This window comes from Sceloporus undulatus, chromosome 6 (assembly GCF_019175285.1).
Source record: "Sceloporus undulatus isolate JIND9_A2432 ecotype Alabama chromosome 6, SceUnd_v1.1, whole genome shotgun sequence".
In the NCBI taxonomy this organism is placed as follows: Eukaryota; Metazoa; Chordata; class Lepidosauria; order Squamata; family Phrynosomatidae; genus Sceloporus; species Sceloporus undulatus.
Genome location: NC_056527.1, coordinates 81,559,474 through 81,584,514, shown reverse-complemented (window position 1 = coordinate 81,584,514; position 25,041 = coordinate 81,559,474). Strand labels below are relative to the sequence as shown.

Sequence of the window (25,041 nt, the reverse complement as noted above, 5' to 3'; positions counted from 1 at the left end):
TGTTGTGAACACAGTTTTGCACATATGCCAGAAGGCAGCTTCCTACTACTGGAGCATGCTGCTATAGCTATATGCTCATACTTGCAGGGGATCTAAGAGGACAATGTCAGCTCTTTTCTGCCTGCCTACAGATGTAAAACTGCAGCTAGATGCTGCCCAGGCACCTCCTGCTCTCCCCTGGACACAAAATTGCTCTCTTGTGCAAGTTTTCTCTACAGAAAAACACTTATCTTTGAATTTTACAACCTGTATATCTTTGCCTAAGGACAAGACCCACTTTCTATGTCCCATGGAAGACAAAACATTCCAACTGCAACAAGTGCTGCAAAGAATCAAATTGGCCTTAAGTGGTCTACTGCCAATGGCTCAGCGAGGTGCCATCTCTGCTGACCCCAAAGATGTTTGATCACAATTGTACCACCCTGCCCTTTTTTCCTTTAGTTTATTTATTTATGGTAACCTTCACATTTTGTCTAAACAAACAGCTCTTTAGAAAAAATAAACTGCCCAGGTTTAAGCCCAGGCCTTTTGGATAAAATAAATGCATTTGGCCCCTGCTACAATATCTTCTCATACAAGTCACAAGTGAACTTAGCTGTCAAGGTAAGGAAAGAAGAAGGTTGGAAGTCACATGGAGCAAAACATCCTCCCCCAAAGTAGCAAACTACAGACCACAGACAACAGCACTTCACTTTAAAACAGACTTCTGCTTTTGTGTTTTTATACAAACTGATAGAATAAAAAAACTTTTCTAATAACTCACAACCAAAAAAAAAAAAAAGTAGAAAGAATTTAAAATTCTCAAAACCCTGATTTACGAAAAGCAGCAAGTGGTAGCAAAGTGCGAGTGATTCTTCCATGCGCTACAGCTGCACATATATACTGCAGGCAGATACCTATATTGCACATTGGTTTCTTTCAGGGCACAATATAATGTGCCACAATCTAAATATGCTATATTGCATGGCTTGACTAATGGCTTTTTTAAAATGCTAAGCAGTTAAGCAGGAAGACTATGTGCTAGCGAATCAACATGTGAGAAGGCCAGCATGGATATTGCATTGCATTTTCCCTTGTTCCTTAAAAACAAAAATAAAAAGAAGAAAGTGCAGTACTGACAGTCACATCTCTTCCAATTAGAAGGAGCTCTGAAGTTTAGCTGCAACAAAGTCTGACAAACTGGAAAAGAGGCTGTTGACACAGCCTGCTGCATGTCACTCCTTTGCCATCCCATCTTGTTTGAAGAAAGAAACCACACTGCCCAAAGAGTGGTGGTGTGAAGAAGTGGAGTGGAGGAGAAGAAAGACTTTGGTAGTTGCCCAGGCACCAACCAAATTCCCTCAATCGTGTGAAATACATTTGGTAGGAATCAGGTTATTTCAAAAAATGGGGAGGGGGAATCTTTGATTGGATGCCTCCTGGGTGACATTGGGTCCAATTGGGCAATGCGGCAAAACTCCATAAGATGTGCAGGTGAGACAAGGCAAAGCACCAGGCAGGCCATCTCGCAGGGATGGTTGAGGAGATTTGGGAGTGGGGGAGACAGCCTCCTAGCAAGTGGCACAGATGGCAGTTCAGGTTTGGTCCTGCCAAGAGGCTGCAGCCAGCACCGATGACTGGAGGATGAACCCTTGGGGCTCCAGTTGGCTATTCTGTTTTCGACTCCTCCAGGATCTGTGGCAAGTTTTGATCCTTTCGCGAAGCAACTGGCTTAGCTGCAGGCGTGGGAGCAGCCGGTCCTCCTCCTCCACCACCACCTCCACTACTGCTGCTCCCACCACCACTATTGTAGTCCTGGATGGCCTTTGGCTCGTTGGTATGATACGAGCCCTTGTAACGGTGATGGTGCAGGTACATTAAGATGAGGGCAGCCGCCAGGAGCAGAAGTAGAAAAAAGATAACTGTGGGGAGAGGCAGGGAAGTGACAAAGGAAAGGAGAGAACAAAAGTAATTTAAGAACAAGAGTAGGCAACAGAACAGCCTGGGGTCAAAGTCTCACGGCATCCCATTAGACCCCTGCCCATAACTGTCACTGGCCAAAGGAGTTAAAATATCACATATCTCCTAACACAACACTCACCTCCAATGACAATTGCAACCCAGCCATCATCATGGATGTACAAGAACTCCACTAGAAGGACACAGAAGACACATGAAAGTTTGTTTTTTAACTGGAAGAGATTTAACATTCTGGAACATTTGCTATGAAGCATTTGACCTCACTGACTCAGTCCATTCACATAGTGTGGTGATGAGAAACTTCAACTCTCCAGATGCTGTATACTACAGCACCTATGATTTCTAGCTAGACCACCTGAGCACTGAAGTCCAAAGCATCTGGAGATATACCCTCCAGAGATCCTGCTATGGCCACTGAGGTCCTGTCCTCCCACCTCCCGAACGAAAGAACAGAGATATGCTTGAGCCAAGATTGAGGCTCAAACGTATTAGCAGGACTTCATGAAGGAAGACAAAAAGCAACATTAGCTGGTTGCCTTATTACCATCCAAGTCCCTCTTTATTCTACCTTTGTAGGATTAGAGCTCCAGAAAAGATTAAGGCCAAATCTTTTCCACAGTGGCTCTTTCCGACTCCAAACATTCCCTACATTAAAGTGCCTTACCTGGTTCAATGTACCAGGGATCAAGCTCAGGGGGTACTTCAATATAACTGGAAGGCATAGAGGCACAGTTAGACTCCACCAGCCGTCCCTTGATGCTATAAGGTGTTATGGGGTTGCTGCCACTGGGCCGAAAGATGGCTTTTAAGGGCACAATACTGTTGAATTTCACTCCTGAGATACAACCAGTGAAACCTGGTGTGTTGTACCTCTGAATCTCAGGGTCGATTGTACCCGTCTCTGTGGAACATAGAAAACAAGGACATGTTAAATGCACACTCCTTTCTCTCCTCCTTATCCCACCCCAATAAACTGCTCCAAAACAAGAGGGGTGTCTTCTGATCACAATTTTAGTTTTCTTTTACATTATAAACTGCTTGGGAAGACTATGCTCTTGAGACCCAGCTAAGAAATTATTTTTAATTTTAAAAATCCATATTCATGAGCCAGAAGACCAAGAAAGACTGCACCCACAAACAAGGAAGTCACATTTATGTTGGGAAGGTTGTAAAGGAAATATAGGACAGAGGATGGCAAGCAAGTGATGTCCAAGGCTGCTCCCATGCAAATTCCTCCATATCTCTGCATTACTGCAGGCTGCAACCACCCATTTATGTGATATAGCAAGCGGCCATACCCGTTTTTGTTTAAAGATGGCTATTTTGAGGACCCTCAAAATGTATGTTCTCTATAAACTTTAAAAGGTTTAAAATGAAAAAATTCTCTGGGTGTGTGGTTGCCCAGTTTGGGGCCAAAAAGATTTTCACTCATAGATGACTTGAGTCTGCCACACTGAGAGCCTTAGCAGACCACATGCAACCTGTGGGCTGCACAATTCCTACCCCAAGGAAGAACATCCAAGAAACTGTGAACAGGTGCCAGGAATGGGCATGATCCATTAATCTCACTCACCCATGAAACGGCCAAGATATAGTGCCTTGGGGGAATCAAGTTTGCTGTCCACAAAGAGAGAGAACTGATGCACCACGGTAGGGTAGTAATCCAACTAGAGGGAGAAAAAGAGAGACAGAAGAGGGATGTAACACTCCAAAGGTGATCTAAATCACAACAAAGACGTGTGGGCACCTGCCTGTTGCTGCTCCAGGCTCATTTGCCCATGGGCAGAAAGGCCTCCTTTTATCTAACAACATCAACAGGATTGCTCCATTCCCTTTTCCATCAAGTCCCCACCAAAAGCCCCCAAAGCTTTATACCTGTGTATACAAAGTTCGATTCACTCGAGTGATGTTGATCTGGTGTGGATGCCCATCGGCCACTGAGCGTGTGCTTAGGGCCACAATGTAAGGAAGTGTGCCCAGTTGATAACGGAGCTGTAGAGTGCCTGTAAGAGAAGCAATCAAGTACAAGGAGGCTGATGTCTGCTCCCAACCCCACAAACCATGCATAAGAAAGGAAAGGAAACTGTCAGCAGAATTTCCAGGTAACTGATTACATGTGAACTAGGCAGAACTTGGAAACTTCCTTCGGCTATAACTCCCAGCCACTATGGCCTCTGGTTAAGTACAATGGATAGTAAAATGGTGTCCCTTACATAAAAAGGTAGAATCAAGGTTTGCTTTCTGGAATACATTTTCCAGAAAGCAAACCTTGATTCTACCATTTTATGTAAGAGACACCATTTTACTATCCATTGTACTTAATGGGACTTGAGCATCCATGGATTTTGGTATCCATTTTAGTATATATATTCAAGCCATGGATATCTGAACCCATGGATAAAGAATCCACGGATACAAAGGGTCAACTATATGTATAAAATTAACTTCAGGCTATGTATATAGGGTGTATATGAAACATAAATGAATTTCATGTTTAGACTTGGGTCCAATTTCTAAGATACCTCATTATGTAGATACAACTATTCCAAAATTCTCCCTCATCTAAAATTCCAAACACTTCTGGCCCCAAGCATTTCAGACAAGGAAGACTCAACCTGCACTGTTTTCAGTCCGTCTCAAAGCTATTGACAATCAATTTAACTGGGTAACACCAAATTCTACTTAGATGAGAAATGGTGAGGGGGAGTACATTGATTCTTGACAACAATATATTGGTCATCAAAGTTGTGAGCTATCCCTACTATAATGGAAAGTATTTTGGAATAGTTTTTCCTTGTATGGGCATTTATTAGACACATTAACTTTATAAAACCTTTGCTAGTGGTGGTGGTGATGAAAACTTGACAGAACTGTGGGTTGTTTTTGTTTTGTTGAGTTTTTTGGCTTTAAGATAAACTGTGCCTTCCCTAATACTATGGGAAAACCCTGAAAAAAATATTTTGACTTGGACCCCTTTCACATTACACAAATACAGCACTATGATTTCACTTTAACTGCCATGGCTGTATCCTATGTAATCATGGGGCTTGTAGCTTGGTGACAGTTTCAGGCACATTATCCCATATACTCCTTGGTGCAGATGTGTATATATTATACATGCTGTGATAATGGGGAACTCCTCCCAAGTCCTTCTCATTATTCAAAGCTTCTTCATAGATAACAAAGGGTTAAATGTGAGGGGGGAGGGACAGTTGTATTTTAATGAGGTTTAGTATCACAGGTGATGAGACAGCAATTGCCAATGCGAACCTGAACCTTCAACATGCTTCTGAGCAGAGAATTTTAAAAATCTGAAGCCCTATGGATTTGTCTCTGGATCTCTCTAACTTAATGAGGTCTATCCAAGTGCTCTGGACTTGGAGTCCAGTCTCCCAGCTATTCAGAAACATCAAGAACTACAAATCCCACTGGATCTGTGAGAAGAACTAGGGCATGTATTAGCCAGTTGCATCAGGATATTTTGAATGTTTTTCTTGATTTGGCTGAAATAATTGATTGTATATCCTGAAACTTCTAACTGTACATGAAGAACAAAATGGTTCTTCATGAGGAGAGATATCCTTTTGCTATAAAATTTCCTTAGTTAGAATAAAACCTGTTCATTAAAAGTACTCTGCCTCTCTTGCACTTCTTTTCATGTATCTTAGCTTAGCCCAGTCCTTTCCTATGGTTAGCAAGAGAAGTGCCAGTGGAATCCTGATCAGATGGTGGCAGCAAGTTCTTTAGGTAAAAGATGGTCTCAAGAGGTCCCATCCAGCTCAGGCAGGTGAAGGGAGGAGGACCCAGATAATCCTCATACAGTGGCATAGGTGTGGTTAAGAGGGTGAGGTTTTGAATACAAGAAAGGGGGGTGTCTAACTGCTCTCTGGATTCTCTGCTTCTATCTTAGTCCTGGGGAAGGGGGTGGAATTTAGGCAAAAGTAGTACAGAGAACCCTAACACATGTTTTCCTGATTTTCTTTTTTTGATGGTCCAACCAACTCACAGGCTTTCTTTTCCCTAAGAGAGAAGTGGGAATCCTGTGCCTAATGTGCTGCATGGCCTCTTCCCAGGGGCTCTTTTTGTGCTCCAGGCTTTATTTCAAAAACTGGGTTTGTTTCTACCAAAGCAAGGCAAATTATTTCTGAAATACTCCAACACCCCCAGCTCTAAAATACCTACAGACCTCTTAAAGAGATGTGCCAAACCTGGAAGAAGCAAATGTGACTTCTGGTCACAACTGCGTTTTTCAGCACATTGCTCCTCAACCCAGGAATGAACACTTGCCCCTGCTCCTACAGTAGCAGCACATCTCTGCTTTAAATATTTTAAACAACTGGTGAAGAGAAGCCTTTATGTCTTAAATACTATACTCCTCATACTATCATTATTCTTATCTGTTTTGTACAATATCGTATCCCCATTTTAAAAAAACAAACCTTCAATTTCTTTGAGACTGCTCTTTAGCCTCAGTGACATCCTCTTGTATTTGTTGGCATCTCTCCTGAGTGTGTGTGTGAGTGAGAGAGGGAGGAAGGGAGGGAGGGAGGGAGGGGGAAATCTCACAACTAAGACTGATGCCAACAAATACAAGAGAATATCAGGCTAAAAAGTCGTATGTGTTTTAGAAAATGAATATTATTTGAAACCATGAAGCTCATAAAAATGTAAACACACACTCTTTTTGAGCTTCATGGTTTTAATGAACCTATCTAGAGAGTTGATGGGACTCTTATTCCTTCCCATATAGATATGTTGGGCCTAGGTGTGGTAAGGTGGAGAAAAGTCTCCCACCACTCTGCTGATAGCTCAAAGGAAGGGAAAGGAAGAGGCCCTGTCAAGTTAATGAAATGGCTGGGTGGGTACAGGAAAGAGTCAAGAGCTGGAAGCCACAGGGAGAAAGCATCTATCCTTGATCATGCTCACCATCCTCACGGATCAAAATGGCCATGTAATCACGGACAAAGGTGCTGACGTAAAGCAGGACAGCAGGAGCAGAAGCGGTGCGGAAGCTAAGCCCCACTTCCTCCCCAGTCAGGTTGTAGCCAGGGAGCGGCTGAAGTGGTTGATGGAGTATGTTTGCGAACTCTCGTACCACATACAAGGGCATTGTCAGGATATCATAACGCACCCAAGTGCCTGTCTCAAAGTAAGCACCAATGTCTGCCAAAAGGAAAACACAACAGTGATTAGAACAGTCAGAGCTTGAGAAAAAGGAGGGCTGCTTTCTACATTTCCCACCTCTCCTTGCTTTGCAACACATTCCAAACCCCAAAATATCATCCTCCACCCCTCCTTCCTTTGAATCCAGTTCTTACCTCGATTGCAGAATGGTCCTTCATAGGCAGAAACAGAACAATTGCAAGTGTAGTGGCTGTAATGCTCCAGGCAAATGCCATGGTTCCGGCATGGTACCAAGGGGTTCCGGCAATGTCCAGTGCAGTTCACTAGCACCCCCTCTGTCTCATTGGCCTTCCCTTCCAAGTTGAGAGTCACCCCATTCATATGTAGGCCTCGCAAGCAACCCAAGAAGGGACGCAGATAGTATTCAGCAGAACCTAAGTGAGGAGGATAAGAATGGTCAGATTTAAGGACATAATACCAATTTTCCAGCTCAGGTAAGGATCCATCTAATCTTGCATTCTGTTTCCATAAAAGGCCAGCTAGGTGCTTCTGAACACTCCACCCTCTCTGAATGTAGAGAGTTACATCACAGCCACCATAGCTAAAAGATCTTTCATCTGATGCAGTAGCTATTACTGCACCTTGTGGCAGCAAGTGTCACATGTTATTCATGTGTTGTGTGCAGAACTACTTTCTTCTGTTATGTGCTTAGTATATGGTCAATTTAACTGTGTAACGCTCTCCTCAATTCCTGTAGATTCATGGCCATGATCTCCCTGATTGAGTCTATCCATTTGGCATGTAGTCTGCCTCTCTTTCTACTGCCCTCTACCTTTCCAAGCATTAATATTTTTTTGAGTGAGTCATGACTTCCCATGATGTGGCCAAAATACAACAGCCTCAGTTTCGTCATCTTGGTTTTCAGGGCAATTTCTGGTTTGATCTGCTCAAGAACCCATTTGTTTGTCTTTTTGGCTGTCCACAATATTCTCACCACTCTTCTCCAGCACCACATCTCAAAAGAGTTTATTTCTTCCTATCCGTTTTCTTCACTGTCCAGGGTGGGCAGCTTCCTGAGATCTAGGGGCCTCCCTTCATGTCCTCTGAGAGCTCTGGAGGACACTTTCACCAGGATCTTCCCCCACCTAGAACTCTTTTAGTCTCAAAAGAGGCTTTTCAAAACTAGAAGTGATAAGAAGTCACTTCTGGTTTTGAAAAAAAAGTCGTCTAGGCCTAAAACATTTTTTTTTGGGGGGGGGGGATAAAAACCTGGTGACACTGCTCTCACACCCCCTAGAAGAATAGGAGGCCTTCTTCAGAAAAGCATAAATAAATCGTGGAATCATAACAGCAAATGTCCCTAAACCCACCATAAAAGCCAGGCAAATGTATGATGTATCCAGCCCCCTCCTGCCAGTACAGCAAAGATTTGCCATAGGACCCCTCAGGGGCTCTCATTCCAGCTTGTTGGACTGTAGCTCCCTGGTAGGAGGGGGCTGGGTGCAACATCTTTCAGTGCCCCATCTGCCAGCACTGGAAAACTAGTTTATTCAGTAAGGCAGTTTGAGTTTTAAGGATGATTTTATGGGGTCAGATTAGGATGGAACATAGCTACACGTGCAGTGTAGCTGCCATTACTTGCAGGGAAGGGCTTTCTCTCGGTCTCACTACCTTCACAGGCAGGTTTGGTGAGGACACAGGCGACAGCCTTCTCCATGGCTGCTCCTAGGCTGCCAATCTCCCTTCCACGGGTGGTCCAACTGCCCTCTCCCCCCACCCCTGCTCTCTCTCTATCAGCAAGTGAAGACCTTTTTTATTCAGGCAAGTTTTTGCAATTCATATTATGTCGCAGTAGAGAGCCAACATGATGTAGTGGTTTGAGTGCTGGACTGTGACACTGGAGACCAGAGATTGATTCCCCACTCAACCATGAAACCCACTGGGTGACCTTGGGCAAATCATACTCTTTCAGGGAAGGCAAAGGCAAACCTCCTCTAAACAAATCTTGCCAAGAAAACCCCATGATAGGATTGCCTTAGAGTTGCCATCAATCAGAAACGACTTGAAGGCACACAACAACAACAACAACAACAACAACAACAACATGTGTGAAGTAGCACGCTGTATTTCCCCCCTATCATTAGTAATTTTGTTTTTAAAGTATTTTAAATGTTTTTAATCATTTTTAAAAATAAGTTTTTCTTTTTGAATTTTTGTAAAATAGGATTTTAACAATCTTTTTATTTAAAATTAAATTACTGCAATTTAAATCCTATCAGGAGAAAGGCAGTGTTTACAAGGAAATTTTGCACATAGGTTTCTTTCCAAAAGGAAGACCAAGTATTAGATGAGGCATTACTGGACTGGCAACTTTTTTGTTTTGTTTTAATTAGAAAGATATATGAATACTATATTGGGGTCACTGACAATGGAAGCTACTTTTGTATTCACGACATACTCAGAAACTCTTTCTCTCAGAGCCCTTTCACACTACACAAGTATAGCACTATGATTCCACTTTAAGAATTATGGCTGCATCCTATGGAATCTGGCCTTCGTAGTTTGGGGATGTTCTAGAGCAGTTATCTAGCAGAAAATTCTAAATACTCCTCCCTAAAATACAAATGCCAGGATCCTGTAGGATGTTGCTAAAAGTGTGATGATAGCACTATAATTATGTGATATGAAAGGGCTCACTCTATAACTCATTCTCACACACAATCTCTTTTTCTCATCCCCACACACTATTCACATGCTCTAACTCTCACTTTCATTCCCAACATCCCCATAACCCTGTCCTTACTTACCCACATAGAGCGGTTTAGTGAGATTCAAGTGGATGAAGCTATGGGGTGGGGCTGCTCGTATTACCCATGGCCTCCGGTCAACCCGCAGCCGAGCTAGTTTGACATTGATTTCTGCCTTCACCTCATGCCACTCATTGTCATTGAAGGGCATCTCCGAATGCACTGTCAAATTCTCATCACCATTTCCAATGTCGTAAGCAAAGACCAGGTCCTGGGTTGCTAGAAGACAATGGGAGAAGAGGGGAGTTAGAAAATTGTTTCACTATTACTTCTGTCACCCACAAGTCTACTTGGAGGGAAGGGCTCAGTCCATTCAGACACCAGCACCAAGGCTTTAGGGGCTCTGAAAAGCCACCTTCCCATCCACCAGTTGGACGGTGATAGCCTCACAAAATGCAGGGACCTTTTCCCTCCCAAGAGTCACACACACCTTCCTCTGAAGAGACAAATCCTCAGAGGCCTGTAGAGAAATTAGTCTAAAGACTTCCCATTTGAGAACAAACAGACGAACTCCAAAACCCCAAAGCCTCCACCACCACCGCACAAGCCACTTGTTGCACAGGTTCCAGAGAACCTGCCACTTTAACTACTTTCCTTATAGAGTTTGAGCCTTGAACAACATTAAATCCCATCTAGATGACATGAAGCAGGGCTAGAGAAAGTACACCAGGGGCTGCAAGCAGACAACTAACAGACCCCAGTAGGTTCCCCCAAGCCCTGCATCTCTCTCTCTCTCTCTCTCTCACACACACACACACACATATACACACAAAATATGGTTGCAGGAATTGCTGTTTCATCCAATATCTGGACAGGGCCCCCCAATCAAACCATTTCTCTTTAAGGCCAAGGTTTCTGAACATCTCATGGCTCAATCACAGCAATGAAGATAACAGTCTGTTTCTAAAAAATTATAAAAATGTTGGTTCGCATTCTTCTTCATGTTCTCTAAACAATGTTGCTTCTCACAAACCACTGGGATATTATGTAAGATATAAATTCATCAACAACCTAACTATCCAAGTCTGCTACATCCCATCCCAATAAAACTTGAAATCCATACTATTGAGCTCTACACGGATGTAGTTCCTTGGGCCAACATTTTCTAGGAAAGTGCCTGATGGAGCAGAAGTCTTGAAGAAGAAGCTAATATCAAGACTGTAGTTCAACTGGAAGGTGGGGAAGAGCAAAGCTGTTCCTCTGATGAAGGAGACTGTATTCCAGGAGTTTCCTGCAAGCCAAAAGAAAGGGCTTATGAGAAAGAATATTTGCCCATATCCCATAATCCTTCAGGGGTCCTAACCTATTCAGGCAGGACCCTAAGGGAATGGAATCCACACCCTGTGTGCTACTCACGGTCCCCATAACAACGCAATGGGCCCACGTAGAATTGAGCCTCTGAACCAGTCCGGTTTGTGTCCATTACCACAACCTGTGTGACTGGAAGATGGTCTACAAAATTCAGCAGCCCTTTATCTGCCCGCCTGGAATGGAAAGGGAAGAATGTGGGAAATGGGCTCCCAAAATTAATAGGGGGTATATCCCCAATTTCAACCCTACATCCATCCCTACCCAAGGCCTTCTTGAAGGGAGGGAAGAACCATCTCTCACCACATGGCATGGTCAGCATCACAGTTGCAATAGAAACGGGGGTCAGCACAGTTCTTGTCCATGCCACATGCACAACGTCCAAGTCCTGGTGGGGACCCACCCCAGTAATAATGGCGTTCTGCATTTCGGCCCATCCAGAAACTCAGTGGCATTCCAGCTACAGAGAAAACAAGACAGCTTGTAAATGGAGATGGGAAGAGGAAGGCCCCACAGAGGTTACACTCCAGCAAAGAATTTAAGTTCAACGTATTGAATCAGATAAAACAACTCATTTAGTTTGGCATAACATTTCCCATAAAGGCCAGCAAGATGCTTCCATCTTGTAACCTATAAGAAAATTATTCTCCTGTGTTGTTCTTGCCTCCCCCACCAAAATGGTATTCATGACATACTCCAGGGGTGGGGAACTGCAAGTCTTGAAACTAAATCAAGCTCTCCTGAGGTTTTGAGACACCTATGTCCTCGTCCCCATGACACCATTATTACATTGGCTCCAGATTTTATAAACAACCCATTTTAAATTGTTGAAATGCCCTGCCTGAAGATTAGTTATTGGCAATAAAAGCTTTAAGGCACAATATGAAGGTCCTACCACTTTGGCAGATGCCTTGCCCACCATTAGACTGCAGCCCGCAAGGAAGTAAGCAAAAGTTGAATCCTATTTTCAGGCTAAAAATGGTTCCCCAGCCTTTGCACCCCATAATGTTGTCATGGCCAGGAACTATTGAAAAATTAATCTTCCATACATTCTTTCTCGCCCATGTTCTCTACATGACACAGTTTTATAAAATTTTGTCAGCAGGTGGGGGGTTACATGGCCATCTAGATCTTGTTTGACTTGACTATCTGAATCAGATCCAACTAGTGCAGCCAACAGTCAACTAGATAATTCTAGAGCATCCCCAAACTACAAAGGCCAGAATTTCATAGGATGTAGCCATGATCCTTAAAGTGGCATCATAGTGCTATACTTTTGTAGTGTAAAATGGCTCTGAGAGAAAGAGCTTCTGAGTATGTGTGAATACAAAAGTAGCATCAGGTTCACCCTCTTACAAATTCTTCCATTGCCAGCGACCTCAAAATAGGATTCATATATCTTTCTAATTAAAACAACAATTACAATCAACATAATCTGGCTGCCTGCATTTTTCTCATGCCTATTCTATCCTGTCCTTCCTTAGCTGTCTTTTCCCCTCCTAAATGATAAGTCTCTAAAACTTTAGACTTTCCCTAGGGAGAATGAATTTTGATGCCCCAATCATTTGGGCTGTGTGTTCCACATTCTTCTAGCTCTCCAATATTGTTTCTGAAAAAGGGGCAATCAGAGCTACAAACTATACACCAAATACAGCCATGCATACATAAAAGCACTAAGATACTGGTCATTTTATTATCAGTGACGTTCCTATTTATTATTTACAAGGGATGTGCTCCACCTCCCTCAACCACTACCACTGCATACTGAATTAATTTCTTTATTTAGTTTACCCTTACAACCTCATAGGGGCTCGACAGACCGCCCTGAAGTGGTGGCAGGATGCCATCCCTTTCTTAGCTGGATCAGGGCCGCGGCAACCTGACACCGTGGCCCCGATCCGGCCTTTTGAGGGTGCAAAAAAGAAGCTGCAAAAAGCCCGCGAAAGGGTGCCATAGCCACAGTGGTGTGGCTATATGGCACTCCTTCGGCACTGCATCGTATGGACACAATGTCCTGATGCTGCCCCCCCCCCCCCAGGCTAGTCTGCACAGGGCCATAATCTCATTTCAGTTCAGTTTCCATCTGCTTTGGGAGCAGACAGAAAAACCATCAGATGAGTTTTATGACTGGTTTGGAAACCATGCTCAAACAGTCACCATTAGTGGCTGCACTTCAAATTGGAAGGAGGCCTTGAGTGGAGCATCAGAGTTCTTGAGTATTAGAGTTCTGTCCTAGGGCTACTACTCTTCAGCACTTTTACTGACACAAAACTGGGTGGAAGGAATCCTTATCAAGTTTCCAGATGACACAAAACTGGAAGGGGTGGCTAACACATTGGAAGATAGAAACAGAATTCAAAAGGACCTTGATAAACTAAAAAATAGGCAGACATAAATAAAATGAAATTGAATAGAGACAAATACAACATTCTACACTGACCAAATGTACAAATGGGGGATAGATGGCTTAACTAAATGTGATTAGGGCTTTGGAATTGTTGATCATGAATGGTGGGGCCTCTCTCCTCTGTACAGCTTCAAAAAGAAGCTGGACAGCTACTTGTTGTGGAAGCTTTAGTTGGAGCTCTTGCACTAAGTAGGAAGCTGGGCTCAATGGCCAATGAGGCTGCTTTCAACTGTTTGATTCCAAAAAGAAAATCAATATAATCAAACCCAGTAAGCTGGCAGACAGAATACTCACTCTGAGTGTTCAGCAGTCGGGAAAAGTAACAGTAGAACTCAATCTGCTGTTCACAGTACTCAGAGGCATTTGCCAGGGCTGACACCTCGCCCCATGATGCATTCCAGTAGTCGACAGTGCCTAGGAATGGGTTTTCAGGGCTGTAGCCTGTCACTTTTGTAAGCCAGTATCGATTATGCCGAACAATTGTCCATGCCCGATCCTCTGAAAAGGGGAAGAATATTTTAACAAACGATTGAAATAAATATGGGTACATTTCTCTCTCTCTCTCTCACACACACACACACACACACACACACACACACACACACAACCCTTATAGACTAGTTAACTGGTAGCATGTTCATGCCAGGGAGTTGGACTGGATGGCCCTTGTGGTCTCTTCAAACTCTATGATTCTATGTCTGAAGGAAAGCAAAGGAGCATTCTCCAGAGACTAAGATCTAGTCACTTTTCAGAGCCACCTTCATTCCCTGTCCTGGGAGGAAGTTGGGATAACAAATAAATAAATAATAAAGAGCCAGTTTCCAGATTTTTAGGATAAGACCTGCCAGAGCCAAGGAGAAGGCACAGACCCTGCGTTGAATAATCATTTCTTTGGACCTCAGCTCTCAGACTGAGAGCCGTACAATGTGGCCGGGGGATTCTGGGAACTGTGGTCCAAAAAGCAACCATTTCAAGTTCTGCCTCAACATGAGCAAGCCTCTGAATAGTGACCACTGTGCTTTGATAGGGGAAAGCCTAGAACATCCATTCATTCCCACATACCTCGAATGTCACAGTAAACAGTGAAAGGTTTCAGGGGCCCACTGCCATCGGGGTCAATGGTGTAGTTGCCAGATGTTTTACCACTGAGTCGGTAGGCATCACAGGTTTCCTTGTAAATGGCTGAGAGATGAAGGAGGAAGTGAGGAACCCAAGGCACACAGACCAGCACTTTAAGCCCTCCCCTCCCCAGGCCCTTGGCTCACGAGTGTGGCAGGTCTCCCCTTTGTAACCCGTCAAGTCACAGATGCATGTGAAGTCATCCCAGGACTGGATGCAGCGACTACCATGTTCACACATGTTGGGAGTACACCTGGCACACATGGTAAAAGAAGAAAGTTAACACTGGAGGTAAGAACTCTGCTGCAGAACACACGTGTAAGTCTTCAAGATGCCCATACCATTTAACATTTCACACAAATGAAAACTGGGACACAGGTGGCAAAGCAACATTGGAGGAAAATTATTGACAAGGGAGAGCACACAAGCTAGGAGAGGCTGTAGCAGTTTACTTTTGCCTGAGCCTACTAAGAAGGACAAGATTCCTTTCTCATCTCTACTCTCCCTCCTATTTACTTAACTGAGTGCAAACTAATTTTGCACTTTGAACTCAGTTTGCAGAAAGTGGGAGGAACAGAGAGAAACTGGGATGTTTTGAAAGTAGCTGGAAATGGGACAACAAATGATTAATCAGGAGTGTCACTGCCAAAGTTGGATAGTTGGAAGGCATGGGACCCAGCAGCCTCACCTCCTTCACATTTGTGAACAAGGTCCTGTGGCACTTCTGGAGAGCACCTTAAACATTTACAAAGGGCACCTCTCACACATTAAGAACTACACTATCAGATCTATCAAATATAGCACTTTTGTGTTATCCCTGAATTAGGAAAAAGCCCCAGTTAAGCTCAAACACAGGGCATGACAGTGCTACCCATCTTCAGGTGGAATCAGTACAGTGTATTTGCATACAATGTTTTGTGTTCCAGCTGGCTAAGCCATCTTCTGGAATATTCCATGCCACCTCCTCCCCCAGTTGGTTTTGGGGGGCATGAAGACCCTCTAGGTTTTCATATACTGTCATTTTTTACTTCCACACGTGCTGAAGTTTCCCCTAGCACTGATTTTAAGAAAAGCTAGGCTTTTGGATTCAAACAAGTCATTTCCCCAAGCTCTACCCTAGCACGCGGTAAAGTCTGATGCGGGTGCACTGTACTTAACTAAGCACAGTGGAAACTATTTTGGTTCCAATCATGTTTAAATAGTCTGATTTGGGACTGACCCAATGCGTAAAATAGTCAGATTTTATATTTTAAAATACTGTAAGTATTTCCTACCAAGTGATATATCAGTTTCAGCCACACTGGGCAACTAATTGTATCCACTACCATTAGCACTTTTTGGAAGAATCAGAAAAAGAGGATTTTCTCACAAAAGTTCATTGTATCAGAATTCTATACAGTACAATATTGCTTCTTTCCTCCATATACCATATTAAGTAATTATTGGCCCCAAGCAGAAGTTGGGAGGCAGATTCCACCCTTCTATGTGCCCCAACAGATCCCCCTAAAACCAGCAGTTTTGGAGATTCCTCAACCTTTATAAGATATGTCGAAAATGACATCTTAATTGTATCTTGTGACTTGAGTATTCTGACACATGCCTTGAACTATCACTTTCAATTAATGTGCTGCAGTTATCATATTTTAGGAGAGAATAGATTTTCTCTCACCTCTCTCCATGTCATTCCTTATTCTATGAATACAGAATTAGAGCATCCATAGTATATTATACAAAGTATGATGCTCTTCCATTGTTCTTCTATTCTCCAAATTGTTCTTCCATTCTCCAAATCATTTTAGTTGCTCTTCTCCCTGCCTTGTCTGGTTCCTGAAGCTACAGAATGATCACCAGATGTGATCAGAACTACTTTAGTAACTGACTTATACATTTCCAGTATGCTATCTGTTTATTTTCAGCCTGTCTCCCAAAGAATAGTAGACATACAAAATGTAAAAGATGCATTCAAATCCAGAAGGAAATATTTTTCCAGCCATGCTGGAAGAAATGTTGATCCTATGTTGTAGGATATGTTTCTCCTTCAAATTTACAAAGGCAGGACCAATGAACTCAGCATTTGTCCCTCTCTTTTCTTCTATAGAACTCAGGGTAGATGGAGTTCCTAAAGAGTCTCCCATGCACAGACTGACTCTATCTAAACCATGTGTTCGAGTCCCAGATCCTTCCTTTAAATAAATGCTAGATGACCACCTATCAAGGGTACTCTAGTGTTGGTTTTCTAAACTAGCAGAGCTCAGACCAGATGGATCTTTTCAAACTCTGTGTTTTTATATGCCTTCAGACCATTCTATCCTCCACCCAGCACAATACCGCTAAAGCCTTGCCCAAATATATTGGAAAGATCATAAAACTCTCTTCTCTCCACACATATTATTTACTGAGGCTGGCCAAAGACACTTCACTACTTGAGGCAAATATATCCCTTGTTCTTTCCATGTACAGATGCCAACTACACTGACAGTTCAGTGTTGTTTCAACACTCGTATTTGGATAACAAGCTAGCTGATAGTGTATGACAGATTCTGTGACACAAACAACCTGCCAGAGCCATAAGATGTTCTAGGGAAGGCTTTCTCTCAGTCCACCACCATGGCAGGCTCACCTGGTGAGGACATGAGAGCCTTCTCAGTGGCTGCTCCCACCCTCAAGATGCCCTTCTACAGGAGGTTAGGCTATGCCCCTCCTTGCTTGTCTTTCCTTGGCAAGCAAAGTATTTACTCAGTCAGGCTTGTAATACATAAGCATGGGGTTGCTTTTATATAGGGTGTTTGTTATGGGGGGTGTATTGTAGTTTTTATAATTTTATACTGTTTTTATTTGATGTTTTTAATGATTTTTATTTGATGTTTTTAATGGTTTTTATTGTAAAGCATTTTAAAATGTTTTTACTTGTGAGCTGCCTTGGGTCCCTTTCTGGGAGAAAGGAGGTGTAAAAATGAAATTAAACAAACAAACAAATAAATAAAATACAACTTAGTCCTCCAAGAAAATGGTATGGGGGTTCAGATGGAAGATACATTGATTTATGGGGTGGTGAGCATGGCATAATGGTTTGAGTATAGTTGGTTGGAATATGACTCTGGAGACCAGGGTTCAAATCCTGACTTGTCCATGAAAAGCCACTGTGTGACCCTGGGCAAGTTATACACACTCAGCCTCAGAAGATGGCAACGGCAAACCCCCTTTGAAGCAACATGCCAAAAAAACCCCACCATGATAGGGTTGTCTTAGGGTCGCTATAAATCATAAAAAGACTTGAAGGCACACAACAATAACAACAAATTTCACTCTGCCCAATGGTAGGGTTGGCCCTGTACTAACTCAAGTCACAACCCTGATGAGACAGAATCTCCTATCTGACAAACATACCTATCAGTGACGCCACATACGTTGAAGTACACTTCAAAGTACTTGCCAAGCCGATGCTGGCGGACCATGTCTAATTCAATGGGCTTCCGATCCACAGTGACCATCTGCATGCACCCATGGAAGGCTGTCTGGTTGGAGGCACAACCGGTACGTGATGCTGGTTTGGGGCAGCCTAGAAAACACAAACATCAGCCCAGTAATGTGCAATGGGGAAAACAGGAAAGAATGACTGAAAAAAAGAGAGAAGAAAATGAAGAAAGACGCAAGGAGAGAAACACAGTGGTTGTACTTAACTTATTTGGTACAGATTTAGTCAAACACACTGAAATCAATGAGTAACTTAACTGTCAGTGCTTTCAATAAGCGTACTCTAAATTTGTTTAAATCTGGATCCAAACCAATGAAACAAACCAACAAAATGTGTTGAGGAAGAAGTGGTGTATTCTACTTAAAAGGCTTTCTTGTTTCCAGAAGAATCCTTAACCAGTAAATATACTGGTTTAAGACAATTCCCTCCCCAGAATATTTATCAACAGTATATGCCACTTGACTAAGTCAGGGTGCTTTCCAGCCTAAGAACTCTGAAGTCTACAACTGGAAAGTAAATCACCACAAGAAGTCAAGATAGTCCCTGGTGCATGGTGCACATATAAAGATGCAAAATCCACAGTAAAATGCATTACTTCATGAAAATTGTCCCAAACACAGTCCACACAACTAGCCAAAGGATGACTGCTACACAACTGATAGCAGACACCAGCTAATGAACAAGCCCAGTAACAGAGCAGCTTACAGTTCAGCACTTACTTTACTTAGTAAACATAGGCCTTAAATCTTAAACAGAGTTCATTCAAATGCTTCAGAGATCAACAATATCCAATCAGGTACACAGTACTAGCGGCATCTCTAGGGTTGGTGTCACCTGGTGCAGTAACTCATGGTGTCACCACACACACACACCCCATTGACCTCCTTCCATTTCACACCATACAAAATCCTTATAATGCTTTTTTGCACTAATGGTACTCGTTAATCGTAATTCCCGTAAACCACTAAATGTAATGCTAATAGTTGTGACATAAACAACTAGCAAAATTAAAGTTATATCTTCAAATTACAGTATCATAAACACAAGCTAAATGTATTCACATATACACATTGAATATGTATGTGATGTTAAAATGTGATGTTTTTAAAGAAAATTTTAAAATAATAATTTTTTTAAAAAATGTTTAAAAATTTAACATTTTGAAATTTGAAATTTTAATTTAAAACATTTTGAGGGCCTCTCCTTTCTCCACCCACTGAGCTTCATTCCACTCCCACCACCTCTTAAAGTGTTTTAAAGGGTAGAAGATGAATGCCACAGCCCGTTTCTGTCAAAAGGTAGGTGTTTGAGGACCAGTGGTGGCACACACACCCTTAGGGTGTCACCTGGTGCAGTCTGCACCCCCTGCACTCCCCTAGGGTTGCCCCTGCACAGTATCCAGACTCAACAAACACAGTCCAGGTCAAACACAGAATTCAAGAACACAACAGGGAGTCAGGTGACTTAGAGAACCTCTGACAACTCCTGGAGGGCAGGGCTGGCAATTTATAGATCATCAGCTCAACGCAACTGCTGCTTAACTGCTATTTCCTCTAAATCCTCTGAGACTCTTTGTTGTCTCCAGTAGGTGAGGGAAGCTAGGGGTAAGCTTGTCTTCTGTATCTGAATGAGCATAACGCTCTGCCAAAGTTGGTAATGCACTCTGGTCTGTGTCTGAAGCTTGTGGTTCTGGAACCTCCTCCTGCTCTGGTTTAGCACCAGGTCCCAGTAGCTCCTCTGCTTCAGTCTCTGAGTCAGAAGTAATGTTCTGGAAGGATGGATGGTTGGAAGTTGTCTCAGGTTGTCCTATTCAAAAATCACTTCATATGTACCCATTAAGCCATGATAATGCTATTACCACATAATGTCCGTACATTATCATATTATTACCTTTAACAAAAATATATTTAAAAGTAATGTTGTGGTGGCAACACTGTGGTATGTGGTACACGGGAAATCAGTGGGAAATCTTTGGAAAACACCCACATGTAGTAAAGACATCTAAATACTGACTTTTAAAATGGTTAGCAGGTCACAGTTGCAGCATTACCACACTATAAAAGCAAATCATTCATATATATATATATATATATATATATATATATATATATATATATTGGGGGGAGGAATCTGAAAGATTTTAAGATCACAGATCATAGAAAACTTGACTATTCTTTTTGGAAGTTTGTCCTCTTCATCCAAGAATTGAAAGTAGTCTGAAGTTTCCCTGATGAAGAATTCCTTGGGAGGGACAACCAGACTACACCCAGACCATATGCACTAACTGATTGTTCTCACAGTGAAGTAGAATGAGACATTTGCATTCAAACTGGCTACTGAATCACAGTGAGAAAGGAGGTCATTAACAAATTATTTTCGGCATGAAAAACTCCCATTCCCAACAACTATAAAGCACAATAGCATCAGGAGAACCACAACATCATGCAATAAGGGTGGACAAAAGTGGGATCAAACTACAGTGATGACAGTATAACTGCATGTTGTGCTGGGGACTTTAATCATCTTCTTATTTCTTGGCCCCAGGCTCCGTTGTTTTTAATGACTAGGTCATGGTTTAGATAATCTTTAATTATTTCAGTGTCTTCATCAACCCCTTTAAAGTTATCTTATATTATGTTAGTGTGTTAGGTTACTCTTTAATATTCTGTTATCCCATCTACTCATAAAAAAGCTGCAGCCTAAAGTAAATAGCACTTTCTGGGGAGGAAAGCAGCTAGGAAATATCAATTTTCAGTAGAAAAATAGGATGAGCCCCTGACTAGCAAATATCTGGAATTCAGTCCTGCTGCTGCTTTCTCATCAGACTAAAAGCACTCAAGTTATGCACATTCATTTGAATCTGTACGGGAAACTTGGCAGATCAGAGGGCCAGATTTTCTACTCTGAGACCTTCTGATGCCTCAGAGAATGCCCAAAATGCCATTAAAACTGGGGGGGGGGGGGGGACCAAAACAAGTGGCCAGAAGTCAACATTAGGTCTTGAAAAAAAAATTTATAGCACAGGGGACCTGCAGCAAAAGATGAAATTTACTCTTCTTTTGCCAGAGTAAATGTGGTCTCAGGGTGGCAAGGGCCATATTAATGTCCTGGGGGTGCTGTCTGTAGTCCTGTGCTTCTATTTTATACATCCCTGATCAATAGATATATTTTAAAAACTACTTTAGAGGTGGTAGAGGTGATTATTCTTTCCCCCTCATTATGCAGTCTTGTTCAATCCAGTCTTCTTTCTCATGCCCTTACAGTTTAAACATTGCTCACATGCCTAGAAACTTAACATTTGCAAACATAAAGGGCTAACAAACTGCTTACAGCCTGAATTGAAATGGAGATTCTGAGAAGCTAGGATCTGACACAACAACATGCCTCACAGTTATGAAGAGTTGTGGTAAACACACAACCATACTGCTCTTCTTGCCTGGCTCCTGGTCTCTAGTTTCTCAGACTTCTCTCTTGTTTCCTTCAACGTTTGGTCTCAAAACCATCACACCTGCAAAACTTTTCTCTGACAGATAGAATCTGCTGCTATTTAGTAGCAACTCCTTAATCCACCCTCCTCAGAAGATTAATGGTTTCCCCTGTAATCCTTGATCAAAACAGCACCTACCTCCAAAGAAGTACTGGTTTCCAGTGCGCAGCTGAATGTCTCGGTCAACACGGAAGCTAGCATCGTTCTGGTCATCAATGGTGATGACAGCTGAGATTTCACGCACTGTTAAGGACACTGAATGCCAGAAGCCATCATTTAAACGGTATCCTGGGGTGGGGGAGGTTGGAAAGGAGGGACACAAGAAATTCAGCATAGCTTATATGATTTATAACAAACTTGCTGCCCCTCACTGACTGCCTCTCAGAGATCTCACCTTCATGTGCAATCCTCTAGACACATCAAAAAGCCAGTGAAGCCTCTGTTCCTATGTTACTAATTATCATGGCTAAAATAAGTACAAACTGGTTTGTTTTTTTCATGACATGTAAAATGCTTTTTGCCTATAGTTTCTCAAGGCCACCCACACTCACAGTTTTATCCTCACCTACAGTAATGAAAATACCTGATTTTTCTTTACTGGGAAAGATTGCAAAATGTACTTGCTATGCTAACATTTTACACCAAACAATCAGCTTATCTAAACCATATGTATTTAGGAAATGACACATAATAGGACCTTTCTTGATCCAATTCACTTAAAGTTGGACAGGGATACACACATGGCCCATACCTGTATTTAGGAAGCTGTCTTGAATAGTTTGCTCTAGAAATAAGGATATGTGCTGAGGGAAGAACTGTTTTATAGTGTCTAACTTGGGTGGGTGTTTTTGTTGTTGTTGTTGTTGTTTGTTTGTTTGTTTGTTTGTTTATTGGTAATATCATTTTAAATTTGCCTTAGAGAACAGTAACAAAAGCATGCATGCATGCATGCATGCGTAAATAAATAAATAAATAAATAGAAGCAAAACCTAGAATACACAAATCAACAGTGTCAGCACTGTGACTGGACCAGCCTCCTCATCATTAAAGTCCTTTTGGGCCATGACACTAATTCCTAATACTGCAAAAGCAGGCTCTGAGGAAGATAATGAAAGATTAATTGGTCCTCCTCACATGCTGAAATATTTAACAACTCTACATCTGCCATGCAAGATATTATCATTGCTGATGGTGCATTAGCTCCTTCGCTTGGGTACTATAAGAATACTCATGGACATGCTGTTCATGTTCAGTATACTATTTAAAAAACAATTACTGTTAAAATTATTTTTAAGACCCTCCCCCCACACTCTTATTAGCTAAGATTTATACATTTATTCTATCTGTGGCTGAAAACCTCTACTACAGGGTCAAACTCAGGAGAATGACAATCATACAATTAGCAATTGTGTGATTGTCCATGCCAAGATCCCAGTCTAGCTTCCATTTCCTTAAGAAGCTGCCACTTACTATAAAAAATACAACCACACAGCTGCTAACTGCATGACTGTCACATCTAATTTGTCTCTGAAAGGCAGACAAGTCCATATTTTCCCATAGAAAGAAACATAAGTACACTATTTTTACAATACTACATCACATTATATTTTCTTTTTAAAAACGAAGCCCCAAGCAGGACAGGAACTAATGGGAAGATTCCACTTGCAATGGCAAACCTCCTCTGAACAAATCTTGTTAAGAAAACCCTATGATAGTGTTGCCATAAGTCAGAAACGACTTGAAGGCATACAACAACAATATTATAATCTTGTCATAACAAAGCCCACACATAATGTTTTATCATAACAAGCAGTGGTTTTTCACTCAACATTTGATTACTCTTCAAATCTTAACCCAGATCAACGATTACAGATAAGAAGCTATTTAAAGGCTGGGAAGGTTTTCTAGTGACATGAGCTCTTATCTGAGGCCCTTGAAGGTTTTTTATTGAAACAGAAATATGATGGCTGCTGCCTCTGGTCTATTGAAAAAGCAACAACCTAAGATATGTCTTTTTAAAAAAATCTCTAGTAATATACATGAATTAATGTTTGACTTCACTAACCATTAGCAAAACAAATTACTGGTAAGCTTTTAAAAATGAATGTGTCAAACTCTACCAGCAAGTCAGTAATGAAGATACAGATTACCATCAAACCTAACAGGAGCAGAGAGCCAGGACAGCCAAGAATGCTTCCCTACACAGATGAGAGATATAGCTTGTGAACCGAAAGTCTCAATATCATCTTCACAGGCCAATAAATTTTAAAATCCAGCCTGCAGGTAAAAGAGCAAGCCCAAACTCACCCCATGCAGTAATGGTATTACACCGCCTTCTTCAAGAAAACCAACACAGCCCATTGGGGCAACAGCCATGTCAGCATTATGGAATGTTTAGTTAATTTAAGTTAAATATCTTCACCCCCAACCAATGCCATCCTACCTGCTCCAAACTCCACTTTCTTGGTTTTTGTTTTCGGCTGAGCAATGGTTACATTGATCTGTCCATCACTCAGCACCATCTCAAGCCAGCCCAGGTCATCTGCAAAGGGTGTATACAAAAGCAGCCCCACAACGTCCCACGTACGAAAGCTGAAGCTGACCGACAGTTGATTGCGCCGGGGATACCCTGGCACTTGCAAGAAGTTATTGACCCCCGCAAAGGTGAAGGGGAACAAGAAGTTGTCCCGACAGAAAAAGCCCACATGCCCCTGAAACAAAGAATGAGTCAGTGAAGAAAATTCCCTCACAGAGGAGATGAAGCAACATCCAGTGTAAATGAAAAGAAAGAAGGGAGTAGGAACCAAACCAACTCTCCATCAATAACAGGGCCAAGTGCATTCTATGCTCCCACAGATGGACTGTGCAATGGCTGAATTTGTAACCAGGCACAAAACACTATCTCTTGTAAGTCTCTAAGGGATGGGACGAGGCATTTAATTGCCATGGCTATGGGTGCAAGCTTCAGAACATCTGGGTAAAGCCTGGTGAAACTGCAACAACAGGTCAGAAATGGAGAAGGCCAAAAATATTTCCAGGGGCTTGCCGTGCACTTTGATATCCCTTTACCTTACCAAGGATTCCTTCAATATCTCTTTGACCTATCAGGGATTCCCAGAAGAACCCAATAAAATATGGCTTCTTAAGTAAATAAAAACATATACTTTTGTTTAAAAACAAGCCATGTGAAGCTCCTCACCCAACTGGGATTAAGAAGCATGCATTTTTATCAAGATGCAACAGAGAAAGATGGGAAACAGATTATCCCATCAACTCTGTTGAAAAATCTGCTCCTCCTTCAGATTCCTCCTTTCCCTGAACTGAATCCATTTAAGGAACAGCAACCTTGTTTCCT

General features: G+C 42.1%; 1 protein-coding gene across 1 annotated transcript in view; it reads right to left on the bottom strand.

Moving 5' to 3' along the window:
- Window positions 1-386: 386 nt before the first annotated feature.
- The window catches only part of CNTNAP1 (contactin associated protein 1), a 36,213-nt gene continuing 11,558 nt past the window's right edge, over window positions 387-25,041 (bottom strand). The window contains exons 8-24 of the mRNA XM_042473615.1: window positions 24,130-24,397; window positions 21,825-21,974; window positions 18,112-18,283; window positions 14,871-14,977; window positions 14,668-14,787; window positions 13,900-14,103; window positions 11,502-11,658; window positions 11,247-11,374; window positions 10,954-11,121; window positions 9,891-10,109; window positions 7,278-7,517; window positions 6,886-7,122; window positions 3,835-3,962; window positions 3,533-3,626; window positions 2,624-2,860; window positions 2,081-2,131; window positions 387-1,901 (exon numbers count right to left, since the gene is read on the bottom strand). Of these exons, the coding sequence (XP_042329549.1) occupies window positions 1,648-1,901; window positions 2,081-2,131; window positions 2,624-2,860; window positions 3,533-3,626; window positions 3,835-3,962; window positions 6,886-7,122; window positions 7,278-7,517; window positions 9,891-10,109; window positions 10,954-11,121; window positions 11,247-11,374; window positions 11,502-11,658; window positions 13,900-14,103; window positions 14,668-14,787; window positions 14,871-14,977; window positions 18,112-18,283; window positions 21,825-21,974; window positions 24,130-24,397 (2,934 nt within the window). The 3' untranslated portion in view covers window positions 387-1,647. The remainder of the gene's footprint in view (window positions 1,902-2,080; window positions 2,132-2,623; window positions 2,861-3,532; window positions 3,627-3,834; window positions 3,963-6,885; window positions 7,123-7,277; window positions 7,518-9,890; window positions 10,110-10,953; window positions 11,122-11,246; window positions 11,375-11,501; window positions 11,659-13,899; window positions 14,104-14,667; window positions 14,788-14,870; window positions 14,978-18,111; window positions 18,284-21,824; window positions 21,975-24,129; window positions 24,398-25,041) is intronic.